Source organism: Manis pentadactyla, chromosome 15 (genome assembly GCF_030020395.1).
Source record: "Manis pentadactyla isolate mManPen7 chromosome 15, mManPen7.hap1, whole genome shotgun sequence".
Lineage (NCBI taxonomy): Eukaryota > Metazoa > Chordata > Mammalia > Pholidota > Manidae > Manis > Manis pentadactyla.
The window spans coordinates 57,203,691-57,228,870 of NC_080033.1; the positions used below are offsets into that span (position 1 = coordinate 57,203,691).

The 25,180-nt window shown below is 42.0% G+C and overlaps 1 protein-coding gene across 4 annotated transcripts in view; it reads left to right on the forward strand.

Annotated features, from left to right (window-relative positions):
- Window positions 1–25,180, forward strand: part of WWP2 (WW domain containing E3 ubiquitin protein ligase 2) — a 193,799-nt gene that overhangs the window by 127,510 nt on the left and 41,109 nt on the right. For all 4 annotated transcript variants that reach the window (XM_057493567.1, XM_036897954.2, XM_036897956.2 and 1 more), the window contains one exon: window positions 13,364–13,491. In XM_057493567.1, coding sequence (XP_057349550.1) covers window positions 13,364–13,491 — 128 coding nt within the window. The remainder of the gene's footprint in view (window positions 1–13,363; window positions 13,492–25,180) is intronic.

Sequence of the window (25,180 nt, forward strand, 5' to 3'; positions counted from 1 at the left end):
AGGATGGGGGTTGTTCGTCCAGCCTCCCCTTCGGGTGGCTGGGCAGTCAGACCCCCAGTGGCCCTTTTTGTGGCATCTGGGGCATGGGGTGGTAGGAGATCTGGGGGAGGGGCACGCCCTTGACCAATGTCCTTCTTGTCCGCACTTGAAACAAGCTCCTGGGGGGGCTTGTTTGTAGAAGGGCGCCCAGGTTGTGGTTTTATCAGCTGGGCCAACATTTGGAAATTGGCCTGATCAGCCTTTTGTTTACGGCGTTCTTTCTCCTCCTCTCGGTTATGGAAGACTTTAAAGGCCACTGTTAGGATCTCAGTCTGTGGGGTAGCGGGACCCTGTTCTAACTTTTTGAGTTTAGCTTTAATGTCGGGGTAGCTTTGAGCCAGGAAGTATGTCATAAGGACATGTCTCCCATCAGGCGTTTCTGGGTCCAGGCTGGTAACTGTAATAGGGCTTGAGTGAGTCTGTCTAAGAACTCAGAGGGAGTCTCCACCCTCCTTTGAATTATGTCTTGGAGCTTTTGAAAATTGACTCTTTACGAGCTGCTTTTTTCAGACCTGCTATTAAGCAGCAGGCAAAGATATCTCGAGAGCGGAGACCCACAGCGGTGTTATAATCTCAGTGTGGGTCTTGTTCGGGGACAGCGGTGGGGCCAGGGGGATAGGTGGGGTCAGTCCTGTGGGTTTTGGTGGCGTGCGTTTGGGCGAAGTCCCAAACTCGTCTATGCTCTTCAGGAAGGAGGGTATTGGCCAGGAGCATGAAAATGTCATGATGTGTGAGGCTGTATGACTGGAGGGTCTATTGAAACTCCCTGATATATGTCATGGGATCAGTGGAAAAGGAACCTAAGCGTTTCTCAAGTTGGGCTAAATCTCCTAAGGAGAAAGGGACGTGAACGCGCACGGTGCCTTTGGATCTTGCTACCTCCCGGGGGGGGGCGATAATTTTGGGAGGCCCTCGGGACTGAGTCTGAGGAGGACTGAAGGGTTCAGGCTCAGTCTGTGGGGGAGAAACAGGTGATGGGGGCAAAGACAGAGGAGGCTCTTGGAACTTAGAGGGGGGCTGAAAGGCTCAGGCTTGATGTGCAGGGGGGTGAGGTGGGGGAGGAGATGGTGGAGGAGGAAGGGGGAGGGGCTGTTGTAGGAGAGGAGGGGGAAGGGAGTGAACGGGAGGCTTCTGCGGGGGAGAGATGGCTTGCAGGCTGGGAGAACTTGGGGGGAGGCGGGGGAGGAGGCGGAAAGCTTCGGTATAGGGAATCTCCTTCCATTTTTTCAGGCGCTGGCAGTAGTTAAAGAGATCGCGAGTGATGTTAGGATCAAGAGTTCCCCCTGCGGGCCATTGGCTGTTATTGTCTAGGGGGCATGTCAGCCAATCTTGGGAGCAGTATTTACGGAGAAGTTTTGGTTTTATATCAGGCGTCAGGGAGAGGGTAGTTAGATGCTTGAGCAGGCATTCAAGAGGTGAACTTCCAGGGAGGGATGAGGAGGCTCCCATGGCTAAAGGACAGAGAAGGAGACAAACAGGGGAAGACGAACGGAGACCCTCGGACTGGGAACAGACTGCAAGGAGACAAAGGGTGTCCCCGATGATCCTTAGTGGTCTGCGGAGACTCGTATACGAGTCGGTTTCTTAGGAAGTGTGGGTCGTCACCCAGACTTCTCTAAGAAGGCAGAGTGCCGGAGTCACGAGGTTCCCAGTACTAGGAATTTTCGGCAGAAGGAACAGAAGGGGGGGTGGGGAAAGGGAGCGTTCTCATCCGCAAAGGAGTCACCTCGTTTATGGCTGTTGGAGGAGGGGCCTGAGGGTCTGCTGCAGCCGTGAAGGCCTAAGGCAGGGAGAGTTCCCTCCTCGTCCCCGAGCGTCAGGGCCTTGCAGGATGACCACGGTCAATGGCGCTGCGATAGCTCGGGGAAGAGTGGCCCACCTCGGGGGAAAACTTACCCAAAGGCCAAAGAGGAGTGGTGAGTGTGAGGAGCCAGCACCGGAAAAAGAGGACGAGGGCAAGCTGCTGGTGTTGGGGGGAAGACGGGGCCCAGTTGGGGTGTCCCGTCTCCCGGGTTTCAGCACCAATGAAAGGAAAGGAGCGACACACAGCAGCAATTCACCGGAGAATTCCGCTTTATTAGGGAAAGGTGCTGGGTTATATAGGAAGGGGCATGGGGTGATTGTGGTGTTACTTCTACGGGGCTGGTGGCTATTGGCTAGATGCTGGGATTAAGGGGGCGAGGGGTGATTGGGGTTCAGGTGGTGCCGGTGGGAACCGAGGACCTGGAAGAGAAGCAGGAGGTTCGCCATCTTATGGGTGGGGGCCCTTCAAGGGTGACTGGGAAGAATTTGTGCTGAAGCTACTACCTAACCATATTTTTGAAAATTAGTATCTTCTTCTGTGGAAATTGACATTTATTTGTATTGAGAGGATATATTGGTTTTCTATTGCTGTGTAGCAAATCACAAATTTAGGGCTTAACACAACACTACTTATTAGCTCACAGTTCTGTGGTTCAGAACAGCATGGTTGGCTGGATTGTCTACTCAGGGTTTCACAAAGCCAGAATCAAGGTCCTGGCAGGGTAACATTCATATCAGGAAACTCTAAGGAAGAATTTGCTTCATGGTTCATTCAGGTCATTGGCTGAATCCAGTTACTTTTGGATGTAGGACTGAGCTCCCCGTTACCTTACTGACTATCATTTGGGGCCTTTCTTAGCAACTTAAGGCCACCTGCATTCCTTCTCATGAGCCCTCCAGCCCCATCTTCAAGCCAGCAAGGTTGTGTCATGTCTCCTTTAGGCTTTGAGTCTCTCTGATTTTCATTTCTTCCTTCCACTTCTGACACCTGCCAGGGAAGTACTCTGCTTTTAGGAGATTATGTCATTAGATGAGCCTGCTTGGATGATCTCCCTTTCTTAAGGCCAACTGTGCCATATAACCAAACATAATCAGGGGGGAATCTTGTTATATTCACTGGTTTTAGACATCAGGGTGGGATATCTTAGGGAGGAGGGATCATTTAAAAAATTCTGCCTACCACAGAAGGTATCTCTCTTAAATTCCATGTTTAATCCCTTGCCTAATTTTAACCTGTTGGAGTGTGCTTGAGAATTACACCTAGAAGAACAACAGAAAACCCCATACCAAATAAAGTTTGGTTCGATTTGGAAATTGTCTTGCCATTCTAGTATACATGTGTGGGCATGAAATGAGTCTAACGTAATGATTTTTATTTCTAGACCCTGATACTAGAGAATGTTTTTATGTGATATTAGGGCTAGTCTTTCTGGAAGACAATAGTTCTAACATGTCTCATTCCCTGCCAGATCCCTGGATTCCATCCTTTGTCATGGATTCCATTCTTTTTTTTTTTTTTTTTTTGTAGATAATTATTTTTTTATTGAAGGGTAGTTGACACACAGTATTACATTAGTTTCAGGTGTACAACACAGTGATTCAACATTTATATACATGATAATTCTAGGTACCAGCTATCACCATACCAAGTTGTTACAATATTTTGACTATACTCCTTATGCTATACATTACATCCCGGTTACTTATTTATTTTACAATTGGAAGTGTGTACTTTTTTTTGTGTGTGTGTGAGGGCATCTCTCATATTTATTGATCAAATGGTTGTTAACAACAATAAAATTCTGTGTAGGGGAGTCAATGCTCAATGCACAATCATTAATCCACCCCAAGCCTAATTTTTGTCAGTCTCCCATCTTCTGAAGCATAATGAACAAGTTCTTACATGGAGAACAAATTCTTACATAGTGAATAAATTACATGGTGAACAGTACAAGGGCAGTCATCACAGAAACTTTCAGTTTTGCTCATGCATTATGAACTATAAACAGTCAGTTCAAATATGAATATTCATTTGATTTTTATACTTGATTTATATGTGGATACCACATTTCTCCCTTTATTATTATTATTATTATTATTATTTTTTAAATTAAATGCTGAAGTGGTAGGTAGATGCAAGATAAAGGTAGAAAACATAGTTTAGTGTTGTAAGAGAGCAAACGTAAATGATCAGGTGTGTGCCTGCAGACTATGTGTTAATCCAAGCTAGACCAGGGCAATAAAACATCCACGTACGCAGAAGATTTCTCTCAGAACAGGGGGGGTGAGGTTCTAAGCCTCACCTCTGTTGATCCCCAATTTCTCACCTGATGGCCCCCATGCGACTGTGCCTGTCTTAGGTTGTTCCTCCCTTGAGGAATCTTACCCGTCTCTGGCTAACCAGTCATCTTCCGGGGCCATACAGGGAAATGTAAAGTTGGTAAGTGAGAGGGAAGCCTTATTGTTTGAAAAGGTTAGCTTTTTACTTCTTTGCATATTTATGCCCTGTGGCTTCTATGCCCAGCATTTGTCTTGAGGTATCTTTACCACTTGGAAGAATAATGATACTCGGTAAATTCGATATGAGGCACGAATTCTATTTAAGGGTTGTAATTAGGAAGGAAGAAGAAAAGCTATAGAAGTAGCAGGCAGAAGAAAACATGGGAAGATTGATTATTTCTTTGACATATCTTCTTGTAGAGTAACTTCAGCATGTATAGGTTTTAAACTACTAATTAAATTGCACACACACATTAACATAATAGGAGTATAGTTACATAACCAAAGCATACCTGTAATTACCACCATCTCCAGTGAAACCAAGAAAACCAGTTAGGCACCTTAGGCATTTGTGAAAACTTATCTGTGATATGGTGGATATTGTCCAACTGAACTTGAACAGTCTGAGAGAAATCAGACAAATTAAAACAACCCATTCCTGGGGACTGTTCACATCCCATATGTTCTTTTAACAGTAAATAGTCTATAGTTGTAAGATTTTGGAGCACTACAATTTGCACTTCTCTTAATTCTTGGTTGAGTTCCAACAGTATGGATCCAGTCAAATTTGTTGTTTTACTGTATGCACAGGCCAGCTTAGGTATCTCCTTCCTCATTCCCATGGCAAGTCTAGGAACTGGTGGGATGAGTGCATCTACACCTGTAGCAGTGCGTGGATCTTTGTTGGGGTTTTTTGATGATCATCTTCTGGTATGAGTCTTCCAGAGAGTGCTGATGTTGGAAGTTCTTTTTCATATCGTATCTTAGTTCATTTTCGGGGTAGCCCAATTAGGCTTTGATCCTCTGTATAAACACAAACAGACCCTTTGCCTACACTTTTATATGCCCTTTATACCATTGTGTAGAACTCATTGGAGGTCACCACACAGGAACTGCTTTTTTTTTTTTTTTTTTTTGTCATTAATCTATACTTACATGACGAATATTATGTTTACTAGGCTCTCCCCTATACTGGATTCCATTCTTTAAAGGGGTTGCCAGGAGATGAGGTGATGAGTGACTGGATTGTAAAAAAACTAGGAAGAACTATAGATTGCAGGCTCAAGAGTGCTTTTGAACTTGATAACTTGCTTTTATTCACTTAGCAAATATTTTTATATGCCTACTGGGAGAGGCAGGCACATGCTGGGTGCTGGCTATACAAAGGTACACAAAACAGACATGGTTACCTCCCTCATGGACCTTATTGGAGACAGACTTTGAACAAATGGAACACACAAACAAATATATAATTACCAATAGAAGTGCCATAAGGGGAGCAATAAGATGCTGTGTGAGAGAATGCAAGGGAATTTCCTGTAGCCTGGGAGATGAGGGACATTTAGACCAAAGATTTGGATTAGGAGCCAGTTGTGTGATGAGTCCAGAGAATGCCAGGTGAGTAGATAAGCGGGGCTCTGGATTTTCGTCAGGAGCAGTTCAGAGGGATATTTTGAGAGATGTCAAATGAAGATATTCTTTTTGGAGTTTACCTCATTCCTGCTGAATTCCTGCTTTTGTGATTTGTTGTGTCAGAACATTTAGAAATAACGCCCCTTTTCCTGTCGTCCCCAGCATCTCAGGGTCCCAGGCTGTCCTTTCAGATCTGGGGCTGTAGCACAGGAACGCTCTGGGCTGGGCCAGGTTCAGGCAAGGTAAGGTGATGATGCCACAGGAAGAAGGTGGAGACACCTGTGTGAGGTGGCGCTCAACAGTCCTCCCAGGGTCCGCCCCAGGCAGATGCATCCCAAGTGTCAGTGGAAGCTGGGAGTGCGTCCTGCGCCACTGGGCCGTCTCAGGCATGGGACACAGGAATCGTCTGTGGGCTGCCCCGGGTCAGGGACTGCTCCGCTCAGTGGAGGCAGCATGAGACAGTGGACGGTTGCCCTGGGCTTCAGTTCTCTTTCAAGTTTGGGAGGGTGTTTGAGCACTTTTTTCCTAATTACTCCCAGCATACAATCAGGAATTGGGTTAGATGAGCCAAAACTTATTGTATATTTTCTCTTCAGATGAATTTTTAGTCTCCTAAAGCTTCCATTGTTGAGAGGACAGCTCTGTACCACAGGTTGGGCAAAAGTAGATCATTTGTCTTTTGGTAATGTAGAATGGACTTGGCAGCAGTTTTATTTTTACCTTTCCTGTCATTTCTGAGGCTGGCAGCCTAGAGGTAGGGTGTGGAATGGGGCCTTAAATTACCCTTGGAATGACTAGAAGGGTCCCATTTTAACTCTAATTGTGCCTTTCCCTTTTCACCTCTCCTTTTTATCCCCCTGCCTTTTTTTTTCTTTCCCCCTCCAATCTACTTTCGAATGAGGAGTCAGAATTGAGGGAGGGGTTGGGTGGGACTAGGTTGCTTATGGATGCGTCTCTGAATGGTGGGACAGTGTCTTTTCCCAGCACTGCTTCCCTTTTTTTTTTTTCCATGCTTCTATTTTTGAGTGCCTGGTTTTTGCTGGTTCTGTCTTACTGGAAACTCGCCCAGCTTCACTCAGTTTTGTTTCCACGCTGCTATTAAAAGACAATGCCCAGTTAAGAGGGCTCAGAGGAGGGGCAGGGCAGCTGCGCTCTTGGGTCTACTCATCCAGCCAAATATTGATTCCCTGAATTGAAATGTGAGAAGAGTTTTAAGTTTATCTGACAATTTTAACTTCTGCACCACTTTTTTTTTTTTAATGCAGGAAAGACCACTATCCAATGTTATACTCTAAAATTTCTCTTTTGCTTAACTTGAATACTAATCTTCCTTTTATATTCTGGGCCTCTTTTACTGAGCTAGAAAATTATGCTCTGTACCCAGTATCCACATAGCCACGTTTTTTTTTTAATTGAGGTACGTAAGATAAAACACGCAAGTGTACGACTAGAGGAATTTGGACACATATGTGCACTCATGTAACTATTGCCCTGATCAAGATACCAAACATTCTCACTAATTCTTTTCCCCTTCATCTATCTCACCTGTTCCCCCACCCAACTCTGCTGTGGTAATCACCAGTCTGTTCTCTGTGTCTGTGAGTCTATTTCAGTTTTGTTTGTTCATTTTTATTTTAGATTCCATATATAAGTGAAATCATACAGTATTTGTCTTTCTCTGACTTACTTCATTTAGTCCATGTTGTTGCAAATGGCAAGATTTCATTCTTTTTTATGGCTGAGTAATATTCCATAGTGTATATATACCACATCTTTTTTGTCCACTCACATATCAATTGTTTAGGTTGTTTGCATATTTCGGTTATTGTAAATAATGTGAAAGACATAAGAGTGTATGTGTCTTTTCAGATTAAAGATTTTGTTTCTGTGGGTAAATTCCCAGAAGTGGAATTGCTGGGCCATATGCTATTTCCATTTTTAGTGTTTTGAGAAACCTCCATACTGCTTTCTGTAGTGACTGCATCCGTTTGTAATCTCATTGGTAGTGTACGAGGGTTCTATTTTTGTCCACATTGTCACCAACACTTGTTATTTCTTGTCTTTTGGATAGTAGACATTCTGACTGGTGTGAGGTGATACCTCATTGTAGTTTTGATTTGCATTTCCCTGATTAGTGATGTTGAGCATCTTTTCATGTGTCTGTTGGTCATCTGTATGTCTTCTTTGGAAAAATGTCTATAAGGTCCTCTGTCCATTTTTAAAATCAGATTATTTGTTTTTTTCTGGTGTTGAGTTGTATGGGTTCTTTATATATTTTGGATATTAGCCCCTTACCAGATACATCACTTGAAAATATATTCTCCCATGTAGTAGGTTGCCTTTTCATTTTGTTGAAGATTTTCCTTTGCTGTGCAGAAACTTTTTAGTTTGATGTAGTTCCACTTGTTTATTTTTGCTTTTGTTTCCCTTGCCTGGGGAAACATATTCAGAAAAAAATTACTAATGCTGGTGTGCAAGAGTGTTTTGCCTGTGTTTCATTCTAGGACTTTTATGGTTTCAGGTCTTATATTCAGATCTCTAATCCATTTTGAGTCTATTTTTGTGTGTGGTGTAAGAGAGTGATCTGGTTTCATTCTCTTGCATGTAGCTGTGCAATTTTCCAACACCACTTACTGAAGAGACTGTCCTTCTGCCACTGTGTATTCTTGCCTCCTTTGCTATACATTAATTGACCGTATAGGCAAGCCATGAATTCTTGACATTTGGGAAAGTTATGTCCCCAAGTTTTGAAGAATCCCTACATTCATTAAACAGAGTGTTTGAAGAGCCCTATTGTTTAAAGCACATTTCCATTGAAGTTCCTGTTTTCTGTTGCTGTTGTTTTGAGCATGTCCTCACACTGTAATGTACCTGCATTTTAAAACTTTGCTCATGTGAGGAGCTGTTTTGCAGTGGCTGAAACACACAAATTGCTTTTTTAAATTATTAAGGTCAGATTATTGAGGTATAATTTACATATAGTAAAATTTACAGTGTACAGTTCAGTGGTTTTTGATGAGCAAATAGTCTGGTCACCACTACCATAATCAAGATATAGAAAGTTTTATCTCCCTGAAAAGTTCTGCTGGCCTCTTTCTAGTCAACCTTTCCTTCTACCCCCAGTCATTAGCAAATACCTGTTTTCTTTCCCTGTAGTTTTTATTTTCCTGAATATCATAAAAACAGAATAATATGTGGCCTTTTGAATCTGTCCTTTTGCACTTGTCATAATGCACTTGAGATTCATCTATGTTGTTGCATGTTTTAGTAGTTTGTTTGCTTTTATTTGCTGAGAAGTATCCATTGTATAGATATACTACAGTGTCTGTTCTGTTCATTCACCAGTTAAAGAACTTGGGTTGTTTACAGTTTGGAAATTATGAATAAAGCCACTCTAAACATTTGCTTAACAGTTTTAGCATAAATGCATGTTTTCATTTTTCTTAGGTAAATACCTAGGAGTAGGATTGCTGGTTTGTATGCTAAGTGCATGTTCAGCTTTTATAAGAATATGTCAAACTGTTTTTCAAAGTGGCTGTACTATGTTGCGTTCCCTCCAGCAGTGTTTGAGGGTTCTGGTTGCTCTGTGTCTTCACTAGCACTTGCTACTGTCTTTTTTTTTTGGTAAACTGTGTCCGTTCAAATGACGTGCGGTGGCATGTCACTGTGATTTTAATTTGTATTTCCCTAATTACTGATGATGTTGAACACCTTTCATGTGCTTATTTGCTATTTGTATATCATCTTTGGTAAAGCATTTGTTAAAATCTTTTGATTATTTTTTATATTGGTTATTTTACTGTGCATTTTGGGAGTCCTCTATGTATTCTGGATGTAAGTCCTCTATCAGATAGGTGTTTTGCAAATATTTCTTCTTAGTCTATAGATTCCTTTTCAAGTCTATTTTCTTGACAGTGTCTTTGGAAGAGCATGAGTTTTGAATTTAGATGAAGCCCCAAACTGCTGTTTAAAATCAATTTCCATATAAAGGATATCATAGACTTATTGATCTGAAATTCTGAGTCAACAGTAAATTTTGAGTTCTACTTTTTAATTTAGCAAAAAAATGTGTTCTGGCTTGCAAACCATCACTTTTTTGTACTCTTTGTTTTGTTTGTACTTATGTTACCAATGGCCTCCAGTTTTTCAGCCAGAGAAACAGTTCTGTTTTATTTGACTACTCCACCTTAAATTGTTGCATATGTGACAGTGACCCACAAAACTGCAGTGGGGTGACAATGTCAGGTTGTCAGCCAGGCCCACTCATTAGCCAGGTGGCTTCCTTACGTCAGCTTGGTAGGGTGTGCTGCAAATGTGTGTGGGAGTGCAATTACAGATCACTGCATCCCAGCTAGTAATGGGAGCCCCTTGAGGGCAGGGACTCTTTCTGTTGTGTTGCTAGCCCTAGAACAGGGCCTAGAGCTCGGAAAATAATGATTGAATGCTATTCAGCAGCCTTCAAGAAGGGCAATGCAGAATGTCCCGAGGCATCCAAGGCTCTGGCTCTTGGTGCAGCTGAGGACCAAGGCCAGTGCTGTGAGTGGCAGAGCAGAGGGACAGCCCCAAGCCCTGTCGTGGGGGCCTCCCCTGCACAGGTCTGCTTTCCGGAGCGCGGAGAAGAATCCCAGGGCCCTAACTTGGCTGTTTTCCTTAGGGAGGCCTCAGGTTCTGAGGGAGGAGCTCAGTAGGGACACGGCGTTCTGAGGAAGGCATGCCCTAGGCAGCTCAATCTCTGTAACCAGGCAACTTTAAGCCATTTGTGGAGCTCTGCTGTTGCGCCTTCTTCTGACTGCCCCAGGGGCGGCATAATCCTCCCCACTGTGCCCCCCACCCCCAAATGGTGGTGGGATCAGGCCAAGGCTGAAGTCACTGGCAGAGCTGAAGCCAGGCTGTCTGTGGTGGAGCCCAGCTCATCTCCACCCTGTTGCCCCACTTTTGTCCTCATATTATTTTGGCTTACGGAGTGTGGTTTCAGCATTTGGGCCAGCTTTTGATCACGACACACTTCCATCTTTTAAGGGTTGAGTGAGTCCTCCAAGAGAGGAAACTGCTGAAGAGAAGATTCTATTCAAACATTGAGCCTTCTTTTTCCTTCTGAGAGTCTTACTTTTAAGGTAATTCAAGAGGAAAAAAGTGCAAACTCCAGATTTAGGGCAAGGGAAGAATCTGGGGAAATTGTGTGTGTGGGGGTGGGAGGGGGCTGGAGGGGTGGCTGTGGGCTGCAGCCAGGAAAGCGGCGGTTCATGTCCACTGGTCCCAGCTGTCCCTGGTTTGTGTGTGTGTGTGTGTAGGGGGCTGGAGGGGTGGCTGTGGGCTGCAGCCAGGGAAGCGGCGGTTCATGTCCACTGGTCCCAGCTGCCCCTGGTTTGTGTGCTCATCCTGGCCCTGCTGCAGCCCGTCATTCAGGGCAAGCTGCTGTCATTAGTGGTTAAACATTTCTGAAGGTTCTCTCTCAGCTCTGACCGCATGCCCTTTGAGCGGAGTGGGGGAGGAGCCAGGAGACCGGCGGGCCGCACCCTGCTGCCCTGCCCAGCTGCCCTGCAGAGGACGGGAGCCCTTGACTGGAAGCCCTCTCTGGCCTGTGAGAGCCCCTGTGTGACAGGACTGATGGTGCATTTCCTGTGCTGCCCAGGCGGCCTACTGCTGCTTGAGGGACGCAGCCCTCCGCTGTGGTCTGTGAGGACCAAAGTCAGAGAGGCTCTCATGTCCTTTGAGGGGGATTCTTGGCTGAAATAAACTTTCTATTAACCAGCTTTCTCTTTCTCAAGCTCTCTGCCCTCAGCGCATATACACGCTTTCACCAGCGGCTGGAGACCATCTTTCACTTGGAACAGTCTGTGCTCATTCTGTTTTCAATGAAGATCTGTGGCAAAATGCTCAATGCTAATACTTCTTCCCATGAAGTGGGGACTTTGAAATATTTTTCTTGACTGAGGTGTGGTTGACAGCTTTTGATTTATGAAATTAGCTCAGGGAAAAATAAAATGGAAAAAGAGAGTCTAAATTAAATCTTTATTTCCATAGCTCAGTCATGCCCACTCCGTCCATTTTTAACTGCCATGCAGTCTTTGGGTATGAAGGACTCCAGAGTTCACTAGGTGTCCTCTTTTCTTTCTTTCTTACTTTCTTGTAGTTTTGGCCAAGAAAAATCTTTTTTTTTTTCTTTTTAAAAATTGTGTATTTTCCTTACCCAAAAGTATACGAGCTCAGTGAAAAATACAAGAAAAGTCTAGAAAAGCACAAAAGTAAAAGTTAAGGGCTTCCATATTCCCAGCACCCAAAGATAATCTCTGTTAAAATTTTGGCTTATGTTCATCTTGTTGGAAAATCAGTTTCTTGTGCTAGAGAAGGTAGTCAGTGGGGGTGCCTCTTATTCGCCAAGTTCATTGTGCTACAGTGTGGTCCCAACACTCTGGACTGGAGTATCTCACCAGCAGAGGTGTTTGGGGTGGCTGAGTGACCAGTAAAGAAAACCCTGGCGGGGATTCAGCTTAAGTCCAGGCCCCCCACCCCCGGCCTCCAACCGCAGAGCATGGGCTCTTGGCCTTAGACCACCTGGATTTGAGTCTTTATGCCATTGCTTACTTTCTCTGTGTCTGTTTTCTTATCCGAAAAATAGGCATAATAATAGTAAGCAACTTCTAGGGGCGCCATGCTAAATGAGATAATGTACATACAGTTCATAGTACACCACAGGCATCTGGAACATAAAGTTCCAGCCAATGCATCTTACATACTTCCATTGTCATTATCGTACTGTTGTAGTCTTCTCACTGCTCCGTGTTGTGTAGTACAGATGGTTCTCTGGCCCTCTGTTTCTGTCTGGATAGGGGTGGTCTTTTCTTCACTGGATAATATTTAAATCATCTCACTGTTGTAAAGTATATAATGACTAAGTAGTAGAATAATGTCTTTTGGCAAAACAGGAAGGCCATCCATATTCCCAGCACCTGAAGGGTTTTCTGGAGGGAACAACAGTGATGTGAGAAAGCATATGCTGTTGTCTTGTGTCCTCCGGAATGTCAGGGAGCTTCTCTGCTCCTGGGTCCCACCGTGTCCCTTGTTATGTGTATCCCTTTATGGTTCTTTCCCATTTACCTGGATGGACAGTTGAGTCATTTCTTCTAGGTAAACATGTCAACATATGCATTGGCTAAGGTTGTCTAATGCCCCTTGACTTCTGTTCCCAAGGGAAGCATGTTTTTAGCTATAGAGAAATGGATTTGCATAAGTTTGGGGCTCTTTTTACCTAATGGGAGAAATATGTCATCTGTAGCCTATCCAGTGATTTTTGTTGCTTACATTTAAGCCCCCCAAAATAATGTGATGGCCACCGGATAATTTGCCAGTAATTTCAGATGTGAGGGCAATTCACCTTGGATTTGTTTACTTCAGTGGAAAAGCCCAAAGTTGCTTTCTGGGCTTTTAGCCAAGAAGGAAGCTTACCTGAGTCTGTTTGAGTAGCTTCTGTTGTGAAAGACTAGAGAGGCTATTCAAGGTCTTATTTCCAATAAATAGTGAGAGAAGGAAGACGATGGCTTAGGTGGGACACACTTTTTTCTTTTTCACAGTGACTTATATCTGCCTGCTTTATACTTTGAATTTCCAGGGCGCACAGACATTCAGGTGGTTCAGCCAGAACAACCACAGCAACCGGAGAGCAAAGCCCCAGTACTAGTAACCGGCACCGCCAGCCCATCAAGAACCCAACCCACAGTGGCTTGGCCAATGGCACAGGTGAGTGACAGCGCAGAACACCAGCCCGGCTAAAGCAGTGGCTTCTGCCCTGTGCTCACACGGAGCCTGCTACGCAGAATGTCTGGTGGGCGAGAGCATACTATAGTACAAAGATGAATTTGAATCCCTCGGTCTTCCACTGACCCATCTTCTTTTCCTGCTGGCATATTCTGTAGAGCCAAGGTTATTCCCCATATGACAGCAGTCTTCTAAAATATTCCTTTAGACAGAAATAAAAAATATTAACTTTTTAATTAGTTTCTTAACAGCATTGGATTTCATGGGGTGGGGTACGAGGGGATCTTATTTATACATGACACTTTTTAAATTTCCTTAATAAGGAAAGGATCAGACAAGGGAGAAAGGAGGCTGGGTATTGCTGCTAGGAGCTTGGTCAGAGAAGGTGGCAGCACTGAACAGTTGGCATACTGACCAGGGCAGAGCTCAGGGCCACTGGGGAGTATTCTGTGGCCATACCAGCCCAGTGTTGTCGCATTTGAGAGTAGCTCACCCTTCCACATCCATGTGGAACTTCTCTGCACTTGATTCCGCTTCCCTGGAAGTGGAAAGGAGAGGTCTATTTCAAAATAAATCAGTTTTCTCATGCTTTCCATCTGTCTCATTGGGATAGTGTAAAATCAAAAAGGAAAAAAGGAAAAAAAATATGCTCATTTTTCTGAACATCTTGAAGATTTATCAAGTAGTTAGTGACTGTTGGACATTGGTGATTTTTCTTAATTTGGGGCAGTTGGGAAGGGCCGTGGAGGTTTGCTCTGATAAACTGTAGGTCGAGGAGATGCAGGTGTTTACTCAGTAAGTGACATAGATAACTTTGTAGTGCTGTGATGGCAGAGATGCGGTGTGAGGGATGGAGGTCTGGAGCGGCGGAGCTTCTTCACACAGTGGCCATGGTGTCGTTGTCACTGCCCTATGTGTGACAAACCCACAGAGGAGGAAATCGATTTGAGTTGTTTTCTGCGGACTTTCAGTTCCCTGGCAGCGCTGTGCGAGGGCTGCAGAGTCCTCTGAGAACCTGTGGTGCTGAGCTGCGCTGTTGTCTGGAGTGGACCGCTGGGTGGAGTGTCCTGTGCTCTGCAGGGCTCAGTGCATGTGCAGGGTCCTCTCTCCTTGGAGTCTGGGACCCGCCTGTAGGGACTGAGTTCACCAGCACACCGTAAGCCTTCAGGACGAGGATGAGGTGGAGGTGAGGAGTACGAGCAGCTGCCTTCCCAGCTCGCCGGTGCTCCCTTGCCAACACTGTATCTGCTGCAATGTCAGCTTGCAGAGGCCATGGGTGGCCTGCCTTTCCGACTGTGGGGAGGGGTAAGGTGGTGGCTGTGGACTGTGTTCCAGAAAACCAGGTGCAGCTCTATGAGCATCTGTAAACATGCTTCTCTTCGAAAAATAAGTCGCTTGTAGAAGAGGGCGAGCAGTAACAAACGGGGAAGAGGAACGGGCTAGTTGGAATCAGTTGTTTCCTGGAGGCCATGGCTGTGGTGCCAGCTACCTAGATTTTCAGGGGCCTACATTACTGTGATACTGGTTTTCCTCAGCCATCTCTGCTTTTCTTATAAAAACTGTTGGCAAATTGACTTTATATGGTGATGGTCTTTGAATCACTCTTCTTGCATTCTTAAACAGATCTGTGTTTTCCCTACGTTTACTTGTAGGTACCTTTGTATATTGTCCTTATCTCCAGGAACACTAAGTTTCAGCAGACAAGGCAGGTGCCAGCTCTTCTGCAGAAAACCAAATGTACCTTACCCCCAACTGCCTTGGAAATGTTTTGTGGTGGCATCTGAATGCCCATACTCTTCTGAAAACCCGTCTGTGAAGGAGAGTTGCTGCATTTTAGGAATGGATTTCTGCCTGTTAAAACACTAAGACCCTGGTCACCATCTAAGACCACATCTCCCTCCTTTCTGCTGTGATGACAGCTCACCTTTGCCTGAAAGCCAGCCTGGACTGCGGGTTTTTTCAAGTCTATCCAAGGGGTCTAGTGAGATCTCCCTTTCCTTGGGGAGCAGATAGAAGCCCCCCCTCTTTGGAAGCACAAGACCAGAAGGGGGTTTGAGGATGTGAACGTGAACATCCTCACCCTTTAATACACTGCTGTTAGAACAGTGAAGACCAGTTCCAGAATGGTGGTGGTGGAGAGCCATGCCTCCAGGAAATGCTTCCGAAGACATGAGAGATTTATTTAGCAAGCCTTTTCGGCTGTGCTCTATAGTTATGCATGAAAAAGACATTTGGGGCAAAACAGAGCCAAGTTCCAGGTGGTTTTTTCATGTCACAACTGTGAAGTATCCATTTTTGTGAAATGAAAGTGAATGACAGCCTGTCTATATTAATATTTCTAAGTTTTAGAAGTGCTGGGAACCGAGAAGTAGACTAACGGTATAACACTTCATCAAGACTTGTGTGCAGTGACTTACTTTCTAATTTTTTATTGAAAACTTTATCTAAAAAGAGACATCTCTCCCTCCTCCCTTAAATGTGGTTTCCACGCACATAGGGTTGGGTGTCACCCTGGTGGCGGCTGTCACAAACTCTGACCCCTGTGTGCAGTATGTGTATAAGGCCAGTGACTTGCTGGGCCTTAGTTTTCTCATTAATAAAATTAGGACAAGAGTATATATCTTATAGGGTTGTTAGAAGGAATAAGTTATATGAAACATGTAGCGTGCCTGGGTCACCATAAGTTCTCGCTCAGAGTTAGCTTCTGTCTTTGTGAATAATTTCATACAGTTATGATTACACAGCATGGATATATGTCCTTTTTTTAAACTTTTTTTTTATATGCGATTCCATGTATCTGTGCTCTTCTTGTCTACCTTTTTTTGGTGGCCTCATACTATTTGACAGTTGATAACCATTCCTCAATTCTTGTGTGTTTCCCTAGTGTAAAACGAAATCCTAATGTGAACATCTCTGTACACTTGTTTCTTTTTGAATGAAATTCTTGAGTTAATGGATATGAATTTTAAAAAATGAGATCTAATGTATATATTACCCAATTGCCCTCCTAAAGTACTAAAGCAAGTCATATGTCTCAAAGCTGTGTAAGATTTTCAGCAAGTGATATATGAGAATGATTTTTCCTGCAACCTTGTAAATACTGGTTTATCATTTTGCTATCAGGTATTCAGTGCCCCCTCACTGTTTAACCTAATTGCATTTCTCCAATCATTAGTTGCTGGGCTGTTTCTCTTGTGTGACTTTTTTTCATTATGTTTGATTATTTGTCCTTTTGAGATTTGGAGGTTTATTTTAGAGATTAATATATTCAAGGTACAAGTTTGTTTATTTTTTAATTGTGGTAAAATATACAAAACATAAATTTACCATTTAAATTTGAAATTTTTTTATCAGAAAATTTTTTTGCAGAATTTTTTTATCAGCCTGAACTGTAACACTCTGTCCTTTAAACGATGACATTGTCCTCTCCTACTGTCTCCAGCCCCTTTCCTACTATCTGTCTCTGTGAAGTATTCTGTGTACCTCCTGCAAGTGGAACAATTTGTCCTTTTTTCTTTGGCTTATTTCATTTAGCTCAAGTTTTTGAGGTTCATCCATGTTGTCACACGTGTCAGAATTTCAGTTCTTTTTAAGGCTGAATAACGTTCCATTGTGTGTGTAGACCATGTTTTATTTGTCCGTTCATCTGTTGATAGACGTCTGGATTGTGTCCACCTTTTGGCTCTTGTGAAGAATGCTGCTGTGAACGTGGGCATGCAGGTATCTGGATGAGCAGGTATCTCACAAGGAGGTATCTGCTTTCAATTATTTTGGCCATAAACCTGGGAGTAGGGTTGATGGTTTTATGTAATTCTCTGTTTAATTTTTTGAGGAACACCTCTAAATGGTTTTCCACAGCAGCTGCACCATGTTACGTTCCCTCTAGCAGTGAATGAGGGTTCCATTTTTTCCCATATCCTCGCCCACACTTGGTTATTTTCTGTGTTTTTGGATAATGCCATCCTAATGTGTATGAAGTGTTGAGGTGCAAGTTTTATCTGTTATAAGTTTACCCCCTATGTTATTGTTCCACATTTTACCTCATTTTCTGTGGTTTGTGTAGAAAAGGAATTAAAGATTTTAAAAATAAGTGTTCCTGAGAATTTTTTTTTTTATGTATGTAGTTTCACCTTTTGCTTCAATGGTGGACAGATTCTCTCTTGTCTGTAGATGGAATAAATACTTTATTCTATGTACTTTATTTCCCTCCTGGTGTTGTAAAAAGAACTCCCCACTGGAGTGTATGGTGGTATATTTGTATCTGTACATAGATAAACATAATGAGGTCTAGGTCTAAATTAATTTTTCTCTATATTAGGGTCCTGTTATCCCAGAAACATTAATTAGTGTTTTTTTTCTCACTGTGGTTTAGTGTTTGTCACTTGTCATGTTCTTATATGCAGTGAGAATTTATTTCTGAGCACTGATTTCTAGTTTTGAGCCAGGCCCATGTGATTCTGATTATTAGAGTGTTATAGTATGTTTTTCTAAATGTCTGGGAGGGCCAGTCCTGCCTCATTACTTTTTCTCTGGGATATTCTTTGATAGTTTATACATTTTCAAAACAAATCTCAGATTTTGAATTCTTAGAAGTGTGGTGAAATGTGAATAGAAATTGGGTGAATCTGCATATTGGCCAGGGAAGGATTGGACTTTCCCACTAGGTAACATAGTGTGGGTTTGTCCATTTTTAGTTTTTTTTTTTTTCATCTAATTTTTCTTCCTTTTTTCCATCTGATTTAACTATTTTTCTATACATAGGCCTGACCCACCCTGTGTCATGCTGATTATGAAAGATTTTTCTAGTTTTGGTTGCTCTTGTGAAGAACTGAGCGATTAGTCAGTCGCCTTGGTAGTGTGTTGTTGTACATGTGATGGATGAGAGACGCTGACTGCTTTCCTGGGGATCCTATGGTTCGAGCTGATCTCCTGTTTAAAAAGCTTCTGTTGGTGGCAGTTGCCTCCTCCACGCCTGAGTGTGGGGGCTGAAAAGACCTGTGTGTATACTGAGAGCCTGTGTTACACCCCACACCCTAAAGGTCTTGGAACACACCATGAGCTGGCATCGAGTCTAGGATTAAGAAAGAGAATTTACAATTCCTGATCTTTTTTTGGCTGACTGTGACTAGAGTATGTCTTAGTTTGAATGAATATGTGATTCATAAAGTTAGAATGTTTCCCAGCATTACAGAGGGAACCTTGTGAAATAACCTGGTTGCAGAAATCAGGGGCCAGTCAACTGCCACTTTACCTGCCTACCCCGTCCACCCCGCCATCTCGGGGCCCGGCCTTTCTTTCCGCCCAGGAATGCCACTGAAGCATCTTCCCTTGTCCTCCTCGGCCTCCGCCGGTGTTTTCACTTCGTGGGGTTGTGGATTCGAGCAGCAGTGCTGCTACTTGCTAATAGCATGGCACCTGTCTGGGTGGTACCTCTGTGGGCCTCAGTTTTGTCTTAGGCAAAATGGGAATGATATTTTCCTCATGGGGCTATTGGGAGGATAGATGAGCTGATGAAAGTGAGTTTGCTGCAGGCGAGGCATGACCTGGATTGGATCTTGGAACAGGAAAAAGAATGTTAGTGGGAAAGCTCATGGATCCAAATAAAATCTGGAATTTAGTTAATAGTAATGTTCAGATGTTAATATTTTAGCTTTGACAAATGTGCTGTGTTTCTGTTGTATAGTACACCCTTCACCCATTTCCCCTAATGTTACTAACTTTGTACTATCTTTGAACTTTCCTATAAATCTCAAATGATTCCAAAGTAAAAAAAAATATTTAAAAAGAATATGTCTGGCAAATGCTAACATTACACAGATGTCAGGTGGTTTTATTTCAGGTATCATTTGCTACATTACTTGGGTCATTGAACAAATGTTTATTCAATGCCATTTTGCTAAGCACTATGGACAATGTAAAGAAGTATAACAAACATAAGGACTCTGCCCTATAATCTGTCTCAGGAAAAGAAGCTGAAAAGACACTGTCAGCCAGGTACTAGCACAGCAGATGTCACAGGGGCTGTGTGGTTGAGAAGCTGAGACCATAGGTGTTGTGGACTCCGCACAGGCGCTCAGTCTGGCCTGAGTAGCAGAGAGGGCTCCGGTGAGGAGGGCTGAGGTGAGCAAAGAGGTGGGAGCGAGAACACAGGAGACAGATTGTGGAAGCAGTGAAAAATGAAGGAGACAAATTTGCCCTCATTCTCAAGAAGGGTGCAGTCTTTTGGGGGAGATAAGTTGTATACATCAAATAAATAGAATTAATGTAGAATACTGAATTGCCTGTCAAATACAGCAAAAATGTGAAATACGGCAATTCTCCAAGTCATCACAAAATGCTAACTCCTTGTCTTCGACAATCCAGTTTTTCTGTCTGCTTGAATCCATGTGATGGCTTGAGGATGGTGCTTTGTCACTGGTTTATGAGTGTGACTGCGGGCCAGTAACTTAATTGTCTGAATTTTGGTTTCTTCTGATTATCAGCTGTGATGGGGTCGATTTACCTCTGAGGTTCTTTAAGCTCTCATGTTCTAAGAATTCGAATACACACACATGAATGCCCGCCTGCATGCACGCATACCTCAGATATTTTGTGGGTTCAATTCCAGAGCACCAAAAGAAAAGGAATATTGCAATAACATGAGTTGAATGATTTTTTGGGTTTCCCAGTTAATATAAAAGTTAAGTTTACACTATACTATAGTCTATTATTTATGCAATAACATTTTGTCTGAAAAGCTATATATATATATATATATATATATAAAATTAAAAAATAGTTTTATTGCTAAACAGTGCTAACCATCTGAGCTTTCAGTGAGTAATCTTTTTGCTGGGGGAGGGTCTTGCTTTCATGTTGATATTTGCTGACTGATCAGGCTGGTGGTGGCTGAAGGTTGGGGTGGCTGTGGTAATTTCTTAAAATAAGAGAATGAAGTTTGTTGCATCAGTGGACTACTTCCTTTTGTGAACAGTCTCTCTGTAGCATGCAATCCTATTTGATAGCATTTTACCCATGATAGAACTTATTTGAAAATGGGACTCAGTCCTCTGCCACTGCTTTACCAACTAAGTTTATGTAATATTCTAACTCTTTGTTGTCATTTCAGTAATCTCAGCATTTTCCCCATCTGAAGAAACCACTTCCTTTGCTCATCTTTCAGAAGCAACTCCTTTAAAGTTTTATCATGAGATTGCAGCAATTTGGTTACATCTTCAGGCTCTACTTCTATAGAAATTCTAGTTCTGTTGCTATTTCCACCACACCTACAGTTGTTTCCTCCTCTGATGTCCGGAACCCCTCAAAGCCATCTGTGAGGGCTGGGATCAACTTCTTCCAAACTTCTGTTAATGATGATATTTTGACCTCTTCTCATGAATCATGAATGTTCTTAATAGCATCTAGAATTGTGAATCCTTTTCGGAAGGTTTTCAGTTTACTTTGCCCAGATCCATCAGAGGAATCACTGTCTGTGGCAGCTCTAGCCTTAGAAAATATATTTCTTAAATAGTAAGACTTGAAAGTTGAAACTACTCCTTGATCCATGGACTGTAAAATGGATGTTATGTTGTGTTCGCAAGCATGAGAACAACATTAAGTTTCATCAGAGATCTTGGGTGACCAGGTGCATTATCAATATGCTGAACAGGTCTCAACAGTGGGCTTAAAATATTCAGTAAGCTGTGTTGTACACAGATATGCTGTCATCCAGGCTCGATTGTTCCATTTCTAGAGCACAGGCAGAATAGATGCAGCACAATCCTAAGGGTTGTAGGATATTCAGATGGTAAATGAGCATCGGCTTCAACTTAAAGTCACCAGCTGCATTAGCCCCTAACAAGAGAGTCAGCTTGTTCTTTGAAGCCCTGCATTGACTTCTCCTCCCTACATGGCATCTTCTTCCAATAAAAGGTTGTTTCATCTATGTTGAAAATCTCCTGTTTAGTGTATGACCTTAGTTAGATCTTCTGCATAACTTGCTGCAGCTTCTACATCAGCTCCTGCTGCCTCATCTCGCACTTTTCTGTTATGGAGACAGCCTCTTCCTTAAAGCTCATGAACCAACCTCTGCTAGCTTCCAGCTTTTCTTCTGCAGCTTCCCCGCCTGTCTCAGCCTTCATAGAATTGAACAGAGTTAAGGCCCTTGCTCTGGATCAGGCTTTGGCTTAAGGAGTGTTGTGGCTCAGTTGATCTCCCCTCAGGACCACTCAAACTTTCTCCGTTATCTGCAACAAGGCTATTTTGCTTTCTTATTCATTGTGTGTTCCGTGGAGTAGTACTTCTAGTTTCCTTCAAGATCTTTTCCATTGCATTTACAATGTGGCTAATTGTTTGGCACAAGAGGCCTAGCTTTTGGGCTCTCGCTTTAACATGTCTTTCTCACTAAGCTGAATCATTTTTAGCTTTTGATTTAAAGTGAGAGACATGTGACTGTTCCGTTCACTCAAACACTTAGTGGCCACTGTAGGGTTATTAATTGGCGTAATTTCAATGTTGTTGTGTCTCTGGAAAGAGGGAGGCCTGAGGAGAGGGAAGGAGACCGGAGAACATCTAGTTGTGGAGCAGTCAGAACATATACACCATTTACTAAGTTTACCATCTTATGCTGGTGTGATTCAAAGATGACTGATCACAGATTGCTGTAACAAAGGTTTGAAATATTGAGAGAGTTATAAAAATGAGATGATAGGAGCAAATGCTCTTGAAAAAATGAGCCAATACATTTGCTCATCTCAGGGTTGACACAAACCTTTGATTTGTAAAAAACACAATATTTGCGAAGTACAATAAAACGAGGTATGCCTGTACACTCTTTGAGAGCAGAGGAGTATAAGCATGGACACAGAAAGTTTGTAAACGTGAGGATATCTGGCTGTCATGTTCTATTTCCAAATGAAGGTATAGCATAAAAGTCTTAAACAGGTGAGCTACATTGGTGAACCATAGGCTTTTCTTGGATAGGTCTGTGGATAAGTACAGTCCTGGTGTGAACCCTTCTGATTAGATTTACATCTGCACAAACAGGCAGATCCAAATAGTGTTGACTTTTCTATTCGCATGCAGTGGGGTTCTGCTTTTGTTCTTTTCCTGGCCAAGAATTCCATCATAATTATTATTAATAGGTAGTACATGTACATCGTGAAAACTTTAAAAGTATAAAGCTTAAGCAGTGTAAAGAAAATCTCCTTTTCCAGTCCTCCTGCCTCCGGGTTCCTCCCCAGAGGTAGTCACTGTTGTGTTTTGTATGATTCTTTCAAAGATATTCTTTGAATATGAAAGCATATGCATATATATTCTTTGAAAACACCCCCCCCACACACACGGTAGGACAGTATATACGTGTGTATATGCTGTTATCCACTTTCTTACTTAGTCATCATCTTAGAAGTTTTTCCATAGAACTTGAAGGAAGCTTGAAGAGCTTCACCCCTTTCCTCTCCTTCAAACCCTAGCCAGAAATGGGGACAATTTTAGTATCCAAAAGAATGATAATCACAATAGATTGAAGTATTTTAAATATGTTTAACCCAAGAGCTCATAATGATTTTTAAACAAGACAAAATTTCATTGTTAATTTTTGGAGGATGTGAGGAAATCAAATCATTATTTTGAGAACTGCTAAATAAAAGGAAAGACTCAGCATTTCTCATGCCCTTTTTTTTTTTTTTTTTTTACAAATTGAACCTCAACATAGCCAAGTAGTTGATAAGAGTAAGTTTCTCTTTAGAGGCAAGCTAGAATTAGAATATTACTATGTTGTAACCCCCAGCCAATCAATGGATTTAAGCAATAATCATCAATGCTAACGTCACAAGAGGGAGACCACCAGATATTATGTGCCTCCTGGCGGACGTATACAACTCCATGTCTGCCACAAACATTGATTATATATAAAAGTAAAAAGAATGTTATGATGAACCTGTCACCCAGCTTCAGATCTTATTGACTCATGGACATTTAGATTTCTTTTACAGGCCCATCGACCTCTCTTCTCTGTACCTACCCCTACTTCCCTCCAATTTTTGCATTAAATTTTTTAATATTGCCCAGTTGTTCTCCATGGAAGGTCTACCAATTTCTAATCCTACCAGCAATATGTGACAATGTTTTTTTTACTCTCTTGGCAGTATGTGATTAAATATTTTCATTCTGGCCAATTTGATAGGTTAAAAAATGGTATTTCATTGTAGTCTTAAATTGCATTTCTTGTCTCATAATTGAGATGGAGCATCTTTTAATATATTTAGGGGTAATTTGTATTTCCTTTACTGTGAAGTTTGGTCTTTTCCTTACTGGTTTGTAGAGGTTCTTTTCATAGCAAAGAAATTAGCCATTGGTCTGTAATGTGAGTTGTTAGTAATTTTTCCCAGTTTGTTATTTTTTCTTCCAGTTTTGATTTTGCTTATGGTATTTTTGCCATTTAAATTTAAAAAAATTTTAATGTAGTTGAATTCATCCATCTGTTATGTTTTCTCTTATGTGTGATAGTTCAAAAAGTCTTTTCCACTTTGAGATTATAAAAATATTCTTCCTTAATTTCTTTAGGTCCTCTGTAGTTTCATTTTTTTATGTCAAAATTTCTGATTCATCTGGAATTTATTTTGATGTTAGGAGTGAGGCAGGGATATAATTCTTTTTTTTCCATTATACTTTTTCCAAGCTATCACAGCTGTTTGTTGAATAATCTGTCTTTTCTGCAGCCATTTAAAATGCCACCTTTGTACATATACACAATGGAATATTATTCAGCCATAGAAGGAAAGAAATCTTGCCATTTGCAACATCATGGATGGACTTAGAGGGTATCATGCACAGTGAAATAAGCCAGGCAGAGAAAGACAACTAACATGACTTCACTTACATGTGGAATCTAAAAACAAAACAAAACAAACAAATAGCAGTAAACTCATAGACACTGAGAGGTGACTGGTGGTTACCTTGGGGAAGGGGTTGGGGGTGGGGGAGTGAAATAGGTGAAGGGGATAAAGAGGCACAAATCTCAATCATAATGTAAATTAGTCACCGGGATGAAAGTGCACATAGAGAAATATAGTCAGTAGTTCTGTAACATCTTTCTATGGTAACAGAAACTACACTAGTTGGGATGAGGATTTAATAATGTGTATAACTGTTGAATCACTATGTTGTACGCTTGAAACCAATATAATATTGTATATCAACTACACTTCAATAAAAACAATGCCACCTTTGTCACAAACTAAATTGCAATGTGTATTTAATTCAATTTCTGAGCTTCCTACTTTTAATCAGCATCTGCCTATCCATGTATTAGTGCCACTTATTTTAATTGTAGCTTTATAATGTGTACTAATAGTTTAGAGAACTAACCCTCCTTCTGCATACACACAATGCTCTTCTTTAGAGCTAAATATACTCTTCTTCTATATTTAGTTTCCCTTATAAATTTTGAATGAATTCATTCTCAAAAATGTCATAATGGTTTTTTATTGGAATTGAGTAAAACTTACAGGTTTGCATTAAGAGAATCACCATCTGTTGTGTTTTACTATCTCAGCTGAAATAGAATAGGAACATAAATATAAAGTCTTGCATTTATGTTGGGGAGACATTAGTTGCACACGATGTAGTCATTTATTAAGCCACTAATTTAGTCTACATGCCAGGCAGTATTTCATATACTGGAGAGAAA